Raw genomic sequence first — 11,398 nt, 5'->3', positions numbered from 1 at the left:
TGGTATGTGTTTTGACCAGATGGTTTGTGTGTGTGCGTGTTTTTATGCATTTGAGCTTTGTCCTGTGTGGTGGGTAGTCACAATGTCAAACTCGGCAGATCTACTCGGCTCTCTGCCTTTAAAAGGCTGAATGGTGCACATGCCGCAATGTATTACATCAGCACTTCTGACCCTAGAAAAGCGGCATGTCCAGAGAAGAAAAAGTGTTCCCCCATTGCAGGCAGTTAGAACTGGGAACATTACGCTCTGTTTTGTTAAAAATAAATTCTTTAGTGTTAGTATAAGGCCTCTACTGTTGTACAATGGCTTTCTTTCACCATCATGATAGATCTGAAATCCCACAGCTGCCATTTTGTCCCTCTGTATCTTCTCTACATGATGGGTTACCACAGGAAAACTACTCAGAAGGTTTACAGCTCTGTGTAGATCATAAATAAACAGAACATTTCCATAAACAATATTATTGCATCGAAGTCATGCATGCAGGGGTGCAGCTGAGTCATCCACCAAATTGATACTATTTGGAAATGTACATTATTTTTATACATATTTTTGTATTTTGTTTACATACATTTGTATTTTATATGGACATAATTTCCCTTTAATACTGTAACAACCACTATGGAAGTTTGAATATGATTCTAAAATATACTGTAAATAAAATCCATACCTCTATAGTAATGTTATGTCCTTTTAACGAATTAAATAATTAAATAATGTAAAATGTACAATTTATATGGAATCTCACAAAATGTCTTTAGTTAGGCCTGTAATTGACATTTTGTATTTCATCAGACTATTTATATTTGTTTTTATTTTTAAGTTATGGTTTAAATGGGAATTTCATTAAAATAAAAATTCTCCCTGGCCATTTGACATCACCTTAGATGGTTTTTAGGTCAGTTGCAAATTATTTGACTAGGCTAATATTTAACACTGTATTTTGTTATGTGACATTAATCATCAATCTTTATTAAGAGCACCTTCTCTAGATTAATGCATACTTATGCAATTTCAGTATTGTATAAGTAACATACAGTGGGGAGAACAAGTATTTGATACACTGCCGATTTTGCACGTTTTCCTACTTACAAAGCATGTAGAGGTCTGTAATTTTTATCATATGTACACTTCAACTGTGAGAGACGGAATCTAAAAATCCAGAAAATCACATTGTATGATTTTTAAATAATTAATTTGCATTTTATTGCATGACATAAGTATTTGATCACCTACCAACCAGTAAGAATTCCGGGCTTTCACAGACCTGTTTGTTTCTCTTTAAGAAGCCCTCCTGTTCTCCACTCATTACCTGTATTAACTGCACCTGTTTGAACTCGTTACTTGTATAAAAGACACCTGTCCACACACTCAATCAAACAGACTCCAACCTCTCCACAATGGCCAAGACCAGAGAGCTTTGTAAGAACATCAGGGATAAAATTGTAGACCTGCACAAGGCTGGGATGGGCTACAGGACAATAGGCAAGCAGCTTGGTGAGAAGGCAACATCTGTTGGTGCAATTATTAGAAAATGGGAGAAGTTCAAGATGACGGTCAATGTCCCTCGGTCTGGGGCTCCATGCAAGATCTCACCTCGTGGGGCATCAATGATCATGAGGAAGGTGAGGGATCAGCCCAGAACTACATGGCAGGACCTGGTCAATGACCTGAAGAGAGCTGGGACCACAGTCTCAAAGAAAACCATTAGTAACACACTACGCCGTCATTAATTAAAATCCTGCAGCGCACGCAAGATCCCCCTGCTCAAGCCAGCACATGTCCAGGCTCGTCTGAAGTTTGCCAATGACCATCTGGATCATCCATTTTCTGGATTTTTGTTTTAGATTCCGTCACTCACAGTTGAAGAATACCTGTGATAAAAAATTACAGAATTCTACATGCCTTGTCAGTGGGAAAACCTGCAAAGTCGGTAGTGTATCAAATACTTGGAAAACTAAAATGCACAAATCTGTCTGTGGGACAGTGTAAACATTACCATTACAGTAGAAAACAGAACATTTGTTGATGGCAATAAAGTATACGTCCTAGATAATCAACAGGTATCAGAAATTTAACATTTCCTTGGTAGCCAACTTACTTATCTCAAATGCCTGGAGCTCTGTCTTCCATGGAAACAGCCCCTAATGTAGTTAGTGGCCTCAAATTGGTTGCTGAACACCATCATTGTCAAGGCATCACTCGTTGCTTAACGATGAATACTCATTGTTTTTCATATATTTTAGGTTATTTTAGAAATGTAGCATTTTCATAAGAAATTACAGAACAGTAAATACCCATGCAACAGATATAAATACTGCTTGGGGAGATGACAAAAATCTATTTTGTTATGGTATGATTATCTTGTGGGAGCAATTATGTTTTTCTCTCTGTTGAAAAACAAGGTCATTATTATGGGTGTATTTGTATACAGCTCTGGAAAAAAAGAAGAGACCACTGCAGCTTTTTCTTTCCTTTCCAAAAAAGTTGAAAAGGAAAGTTTGCGAAAGAGTGAGGAACAGAAATGTTCAATTTGCAGTGGCCTCTTAATTTGAACCCTTCTGTTCCTCACTCAAAACCTTCCTATTCAACTTCTTTGGAAAGGAAAGTAAAAGGTGCAGTGGTCTCTATTTTTTCCGGAGCTGTACTAACAGATAAACTAAAAGTTATGGAGGGAATCCCGTCAGCGGGTGCCTAGGCTATGACAGGGGGGCTCCAGCACCCCTACTTCCCACAGTAACTAATGCATAAATTAGTTACTGTACCAGCTTCATGCCAAATCCAAGCCTGGTAGAATAAACGGTTTAGAATTGATTAATCTGGGATGACAGTAGTGTTAACAGTGAAGCTGCTGTGCTACACAGTGAAGATGTATTTACAGACAGGAGCCAATCTCTTGAGGTATAAAAATGTCTCTTTGCTATGTCTGGCCATCCGCCTTTTCTTTTGGCAAGTCAAAACTTTTCCAATTCTCTCACATCCATCATGCAGTTCAGGCAGAATTATTATCATTATGCCCCTCAAACTAAATATCAAGCCAGTTTCTGTTTCCTGTGTTTCTCCCCATTACATTTAGATTTAGGTATTAATTACAAATGTATTTAAGGTAACAAAAAGGCTTATATAAAAGAAAGAGTGCCTGGCCATGTATGAACACACAACCATAAAAACCAGGGTTGGCTACATATATTAGAGGTCTTCAAATCTCTCCTCAGACAAACTCTGTTGTAGCCCTGAACAAGCACAACTGATTCACTAATTAAGGTCTTGATAATTAGCTTACAAGTCCAATGAAGTTACTAGCTTTGGAATAGGTCAAATACATGGTACAGTTGAGAGTCCCTGAGAGGAGGATTGAATACCTCTGGGCCTCAAACTCCCATCCACAATGTCTTTTAGATGATTTATCATTAGATGATAATAGGTGCTTACCATACTCTTAGTGTACCTTTGAGATTATGTTCAAACATTATCTAGTACTGGCAGAATTGGCACATCCTCCCATATTAAGGATGCAGTTTTAACATACTTGCAACAGTCTCACCAGGATAATGCTTGTCATTACCTCACTGGACTAAACTGTCTCTGTTATGTTGATTTGGAAAATATAACTTGGCATGTAGAAATGTTAATATACTGTAATTTGTTCTATTTTAAATGGTATGAAAGTCTGCTTCTTTAATTAGATTGTGCACATATCTTCATTTAAGCTTTCTACTTCAATATGATATCAATAATGGCATAATATAATATTGCATCCATTATATTTCAGGTAGTGTTGTAGATCAGAAAGTAAACAAACAAGCAAATGCCAAATGAGATGCATTAGCTTAGTCAATCAAAACATAAACTACGTAGGAGTCTCTAAGGTTACAGTCACCTCCAAAACTGTATCTTTATCACTGTTGATAAAGATAAAAAGGGTTGACTCAAGAAACACAAGAATTAGCTGTATTTCATTCTCAGAAATATGAGATAATTCTATTATTTTCAATATAATTGCTCAGAGAGAACAAATACAGCTCCGGAAAAAAATTTGAGACCACTGCACCTTTATCTTTCCTTTCCAAAAAAGTTGAAAAGGAAGGTTTTGAGTGAGGAACAGAAGGGTTAAAATTAAGAGAGCACTTCAAATTGAACTCTTCTGATCCTCACTCAAAACTTTCCTTTTCAACTCATTTGAAAAGGAAAGATAAAGGTGCAGTGGTCTCTTAATCCGGGGTTGTATATATATTTTCTTAAAAATGCAGGTATCACAATGACTGGCCCCCTGAAAGACTTTTATGGAATGTACGTATGGACCCCATGCACTGTTAAGATTTTGGTTTACAAGGACAATTTGGCCCAAAAACGGGTTGCCTCTGTCAGGACTGAGGAGGCTGAGGTGTTCTGAGGTGCTCATTACCTGTGTTAATTATTTTGCTCAATAGGGAGCCAATCATTTGGGAAGTGACTGTAGTTATTTGAATGTACTGTATATATGTACACTTTTTTTAAACTAAGTTTAACAATTAAAGTGATTCTCACCTTCCTTCAGACCTGATGCTACTCCTGTGTAATACTTTTCTGTTGGGGTCTGCAAAATTGAAGGATATAAACCTACTCATCCAGACTTCCCCCGACATGCTACAGGCTTCTCAAGAGATGTTCCCAGGCCATATCCTCACTTCGTCCTGCTGTGCTGTGTGAGTGGACCATTTTCACAAGTGAGTGAAAAGCCAACCAAATGTGGTGTGTACGTGTCCTTAGAGAGATAGCACAATAGTAGGTTACTGCGAATAGCCAATGATATGGTTTGTTTGGGCAGTTTTTTCACACTGTGGGATACTTCATGTTCACGATTGATGAACCCTTATTGCTCTCCTTTCTGATGCCATGTTAGAATGAAAGCTTGCTAACAAACAGCAAAAAATATACCAATTTACCTTAATGTGGTCTTTAACTACAAAAGACAAGGAAGAATGGATCAATGATTTCATGGACAGAATGGAAATTGGATGATCCCAAATGCCATAAAGAAGATCATGGCGCATGGAGAAATCCTTTAATTATTTTCCAACGAATGATACATTAACATCTGCACACTATATATATATGTGATTAATTACCCCAAGGTAATCACTGACCACAGACTTTTAATGCTGGCACTGTCAAACTATCAACACTTAACATCATTTGTTGAGTCATCGGGGGATGAAGATGCAAGCACTGTCATAACACCAGTAATTAGGTGCATTACATCTTTTATCATGCTGCCAAGCCATCAACATGAACAAGTTGCAAAACATTTCATCAACATTGTTTTCAATATAAATTAAAGAAAGCTTTGATTGTGTTTGGTGATGCGCTTGAAGAACTGGCACAGCTATGTGTCTTTGCAGAGAAGCAATCAATCTGTAATCGCGGGGCATTGCCTCTCCAGATCCAAACCACAGAATTGTGCTCTCGATGAAATGTTTTTAATTAAAGCCTGTTAGACATTTTCTATCATAGTGTCACACACATAAACAATCACATTAACGTAGCTTGGATTGATTCTTAGCCATTTTGTCTGACTGTGTTGGATAGTTTTTTTTTCTTTCTCAGACATCAATGAAAAAGTTGGGCATATTTTCAACACAATCCATTCATAATAAGGATTGTGCATTACCTTTTCACCAAGTAATTTCTCTACATGACAGCATAATGTTTTTTTTGATGTGTTGGATTTTAGTTTCGCTGCATGTATTTGTGGTGTTAGACAGTACACTCGCATAACAGCTCTACTGCTTTGACGATATGCTCCTAGGATGGTGCTAGTGTGGCCCTTATGTGAGATGAACAATGCACAATTGTCTTGCTAGCCGGCATAATCAGATATGTCTTGAATGTCCCCAAACATGGTAGTGTTCAGGATGCCATTGACATTACCAAACCTAGTAGAAACATCCATAGATGATCAAAGATTCACTGCTATATCCACCACCCTATATTTTTCTCATCTGACTTTATTTCATTGTATGTAATCCAGCCAAGAACACAAATAATCAAAAAAGGTTTAGTCTTGTTTAATAAACTGTTTGCACTCACAGTAAAGAACATATGCAGAACTGTAATATTCTCTAGATTTATAAATACAATTAAATAACAGAGATGTTTTATAATTTTCAAAAGATCCAATGGTTTTATTCTCCATGTGGTACATTCTTGAGTTTTCAAAAAAAAAAATTTAACCACTTGTGCTGTGATTCTCCTTCCACCAGCTAAGCCCTGTGGGATACTAATAATCGATATTGTTAATATTGCTACAGGTATTGTAAATTGGGATAATGAATCTTCAGTGCAGCACCCCCATGGAACTATTGGTGAGAGATGTTTCTTTGAGCTCAGATTCATTAGAATGATTTTGAAATACTTGTGGATTTATATTTTAATCAGATAAAATACAACAACAAAACATGAAAACAAAATTTGTATCACTTACTTTAGCAGACATTCCAGTTAAGAGCAATATAAGAAATCTTTCTCACTGATTCAGATCTTGCCCTAGAGAATACTGCTAAATGTATATATTTACTGCTAGTCCAAGTAATATAACAATGCACATGGTATAACACCACAAAATACTGTACCTCATGCATGCGTAAAATTTTAACAGAACAACGTTTATGGAGCTGCTTTGTAAATGTAGATCAGACAATATCCCTTTTAATTGATAAAATGTATCTTTATATGCAAAGAACATCAAAATGCAGTTAGTTGCATCAATAATATTTTTCTTTTCTTTCCACATGAGTTGCAACATATAAGTATTTAATGTACAAAGTATGTACAATTGATACAGATGAATAAAATAAGAATACAAGATATCCATAGTAATTTGTTCTTATTGCCATGAATTTGCCATGAATTTGATATGGTAGTTAAAAAAAAAAATCTTGTGTTTTGCATTTTAGGCAGAATAGTAATAGATATTGTCCAAAGGCCTGTGATGTAACTATTACTTACAAATTTAACAATTGTAAATGTGCAAATCAAAAACGTGATGGTAAGTACACATTTTTCCTTTCAAAGGTCTTTCAAAGTATTTTATTGGAGATACATTTAATCTGAGGTCTTATATAATAACGATATAACATTCAATCACACCTTTCAATACCAACTGGGGCTTTAGTCGGTCCAGAAGACCAGCCTTCAGAGTAATAACCCTCAACACATTGATTCAGGTCCCACTCTTCACTGTAACTTAAACGGTGCAGACATACTGAAGCCTTTATTGGGTTTGAAAGGCATGATTGAATTCCGTATTTTGATTGTGCACGTATTCCTTCAGGGAAACGGGGTCATACTCATGATATAAAGGTATGTAGAACAAGGGGGAGGGTCATTTTTTTCTAATCCACCCATGGTAGGAGGTTCAAACAGACCTCCTCAAATTGACCAATTAAGTTTGGACAGTGCTTGGCACATTTTGGCCAATGTCTGCTGGCAGATTATGATCACACATTTACAGACAGTACTTCAGAAAAACTGCATTATTCAACATGTTCATTACAATAGCTTTATTTCCATTTATTTTGCACACCTACCAACAACAAAGTAGAGTGCAGTTTCAAAATGTCATCTTCCAATTCACCTCAGACGAATGCATTCAAATTCCTCTGTGATGGGCAAAGAGGATGTCCGCATTTCTGTCTCATCCATTGTCTTACTGGGAGCGTAGCCGGCGTAGCTGGACCTCCAGCGTAGCAATACAATCCTTTTTAGGTATTTGACCGTGTTGTTCTTGACGCTGACAAAGCAGAAGGTGTTGATCATACTGTTACTCATGGCAATGCACTCAATGATGTAAAAAGCCACCAGAGAGTTCTTCTGGCGGGAGATGAGTGTTGGGTGGAAGTCACGTAAGATAGTAAAGCCGTAATATGGCGCCCAGCATAGAATGTATGCTGTCAGGATCCCGATCAGGACCATGACTGTCTTCCGCCTACAGCGCATCCTTTTCCGAATCTGCTCTGTCTGGAAACCCGGGACGCTCTTGAACCAGAGCTCACGCGAAATCTGTGCGTAACATATCGCCATGACGAAAACGGGCCCCAGGAACTCCAGGGCAAAGATAAACAGGAAGTAAGAGCGATAGTATGCTTGTTGGTCCACCGGCCAGATCTGAGCACAGAATGTCTTGTGGGTGTTCTGAGAGGTGCTGGCTCCGCTGTGCGGGTACATGGTCTCTGAGGCAAAGTAGGCTGAGGGGATGGAGATAAGGATGGGTACAATCCACACCCCAGTGATCAGGCAGTAGGCTGTCTGGTACTTCATACGAGGCCTCAGAGGATGGACGATGGCCATGTACCTGATGACAGAGAATATGGTGTATTATGGTCTTAACAAGGCAAAAGTGAAACTGTCTCCTGTGGTCAATATTTGATTTGTAAATGCCCTATCTCTATGCCAAGACATGTCATTTATCCAAATTAAGTCTAAATCGATATTGCGTGTGACGTACGTACACTCATATGCACTCATGCACCACTGGACACAGACTGATCCATAGTCTCCTCCCTGCTCTCATTGTTGGATACAAAAAGCAAAATAAATTAGGACAGCCAATGCTGACAAGTAGGGGAGAGAAACTGTATAGAATTTTATTAGACTTGGCAATTAGACAAAATGAACATCTATCCAAGGTTAGGAAAAGTAACATTTTGCCTAATATTTTTTTTTGCCAATGTGTTTCAACTTATTGAATGCTGAGATTTCCATTTTAGCAAATGGTACTTAAGACCAAAGCCATGCCCCTTACTGATCATTTCAACATTATTTATGTTTCATGTGGAAACACGTGAACGAAGTAAAGTTTTGAACTGCACTTTTCCCTCATCTTAGCAATTAATCAACTTCAAGAGTGGAGCTTAAAAAAAATGTATGGCAAAAGAGTAATTTTTGTATACTTGCTAACTGGTGTCAGTGTCTTGAAGATGCTAGCTAGCTAGTATGGAGACACATATGGAAAGCTGAGGAAATGTCACCAGAATACCAGGGCATGGGAATAAAAATTCCCAGTGTGCATTTCTCTATTGCAAGTGGGGCACACAGACAGTTACTGGCATCACCACCTTGAGGGAAAGTAGGAGTATCTTGAGATGCTGCAGACCCCTATAAATAATTATATTTCCCCATTGATTCTTGTAGAATATAACTTCTAAAGGCTTCCTGACGTTAGTTGAACTTTTATTCAATCAGAAGCTGACTTGAGTAGCAAAAGCGCACAGTCTCACCCTAAGGCAATCAGTGTAAACACGAACATCTGTTGTATAGAAAGACACAAATAACCGGCGATGAAGCACCCACCTGTCCACAGCAATAGCAAGTAGAGCATTAGTGGACACGTACAGAGAGACCGTCCGGAGATAGTTGACTGAAGCACACATCACCAGGCCGTGGTCCCATGACAGCTGTTTCACCACATAGTAATCCACTAGGAAGGGACAGCACACCACAGATACTATGAAGTCTGATATAGCTAGGTTAGCGATGAGCAAGTTGGTGAGGTTACGCAGTTTCTTGTACCGTGCCAAAGTAGCAATAAACAGGATGTTGCCGACACCACATACAAGCATAATACAGATGAGCACCACGGCAATGACAATGGTGGCAACGAAAAAGGCTGTGCCCTGTGTTGTGTCAGGCATCTCGTTTTCCGGAACACCGTAGTCCGTGTCGTATGTATCCGTAAATAGTTCCACACCGTCCTCTTCCAGCAGGTGGTCAGGAGTCTCAGCATACACCACTGCCAAGCGGCTGATATTGGGCTCTCCCATGGTGAATTCTTTAGATGCTTTAGTTTCCTTGTTTTAATTTGTTTCCCATCTATAAGGTGGGTAAACATCTTACTGGAAACATTCCATTAAGTGTCTGGGTCATGGTGTCATTTTCTTGCAGAAGCAATGTCTTCAGGGAGGGTCTTCTGGATTGAAGATCACAGTGGTCACTCAGATAGCCAGTAGAACATCTTTACCTGGAACACAATTGTTCTCAGCATGACACACAGACAGACCAGACACCAGGGAAATTAAGATTCCAGATGTGAAAATGCAGGCGGGGACTAACAAGCATACTGTAAATATAGCATTTTGTTTGGTGCCATCTTGTGTGCAGTGGCCTTTTGTGAATGATTGCATGTGCTCCTCAGTGTTTTTACTTTGAATGTTTTATGTTGTGGCAATGTGTAGTGGCAATATATAGGATTTTTAAGTTAAAATACAGTTTCAAATAATATTTTTCAAAATGAATCAGTGACTAACATTCCCCATTAAGACTTTGTTGCCGGTCCGTCTATCAGTTTACAATGACTTGTAATCTCCTTATACCCACTTTAGACACTAGCAGTAATTACAGAAAATGCCCAATTTCATTATAATTGTTAACAAAACCTGTGTTTTGTTAAAGGGGCATATTGTATTTTGGGTACATGATGTTCCTTTTTATGGGTGTTGTTGAGCCAGAAAACCAGTGTATCATTTATTTTCTGCTCATCAGTTTTATTATTAGTCAGTGCTTCAGATCAATGACCCTTATCCACTCCACTCTATCAAAGTGGAACTTTAGGGTCAATTACCTGGCATTATACGATGGAAAATAAGTTACTTCAATTTACATAAATAAACATAGTGATTTGTGGCCAGTGGATAGAGAACCACTGCAGGCTGACATATACTCTTAAGGCTAGAATGTGAAGGTGTGCAATATTGCAAAAAAGGCTTATTTTATTACTATAGTTATATTTTAAATCTCTTCACCCTATATACCAAACCTGTACATTGATTCATTTAGCATTTATTCACCAAGTGTTGACTATGATTTTAGTTTAGCTGTATTCTATTTAATTTAGGTCAATCAGTGCTTTTGAAGATTCTAACATTTTGAACCTAGATGCTTTTTGGTTCTATGGCATCCTTTTCCCCGATGAGGTTTCAACTGAATCACTTCATGTCGGTGCTCTTCTATGATTAGACGGTAAGAATGGATCTCCACTGGGTCGTCATATGTTCCCTGTCATGTTGACACTACAGAGGTGGGAGAATCAATATTGTTTTGATCCCCAAAAGCAGCTACATTTCAGGCATTTTGTTTCCCCAGAAAATACAACCCTGCAAATTGTATTTTGCAAATCCTGGAGGAGGCAATGCTGAATAGCATAGAAATTCACATCTCCTCAGCGTCAATGTGACACTGAGCTTTTGTCAACCTAATGTAGTTCCATTGCAAGGCTAAATGTAAGCTTGGTGTAGAAAACATCCTCCAACTCATTCTCCTCCCAGGGGAATAATATCATTCTCACCCAAATGGAAAAAGGTTAGTTAAGAACTACAGACTGTCAGATAAAGTGTTCAGAAAAAAAGAAACCACTGCTTTGGTA

At 38.1% G+C, this 11,398-nt stretch overlaps 1 protein-coding gene across 1 annotated transcript; it reads right to left on the bottom strand.

The window, feature by feature from the left end:
* Positions 1–7,214: 7,214 nt before the first annotated feature.
* prokr1b (prokineticin receptor 1b) lies at positions 7,215–9,800 on the bottom strand. Its single transcript, XM_010870190.3, has 2 exons — positions 9,331–9,800; positions 7,215–8,332 (listed from the first exon to the last, which is right to left on the bottom strand). The coding sequence occupies exons 1-2, from the start codon at positions 9,798–9,800 to the stop codon at positions 7,612–7,614; spliced, it is 1,191 nt and encodes a 396-aa protein (XP_010868492.1). The 3' UTR covers positions 7,215–7,611.
* Between the last annotated feature and the right edge of the window lie 1,598 nt (positions 9,801–11,398).

The sequence above is a fragment of the Esox lucius genome, chromosome 6 (assembly GCF_011004845.1).
Source record: "Esox lucius isolate fEsoLuc1 chromosome 6, fEsoLuc1.pri, whole genome shotgun sequence".
Lineage (NCBI taxonomy): Eukaryota > Metazoa > Chordata > Actinopteri > Esociformes > Esocidae > Esox > Esox lucius.
The sequence above is the reverse complement of the archived record's forward strand: the minus strand, read 5'-3'. Positions and strand labels throughout refer to the sequence as shown.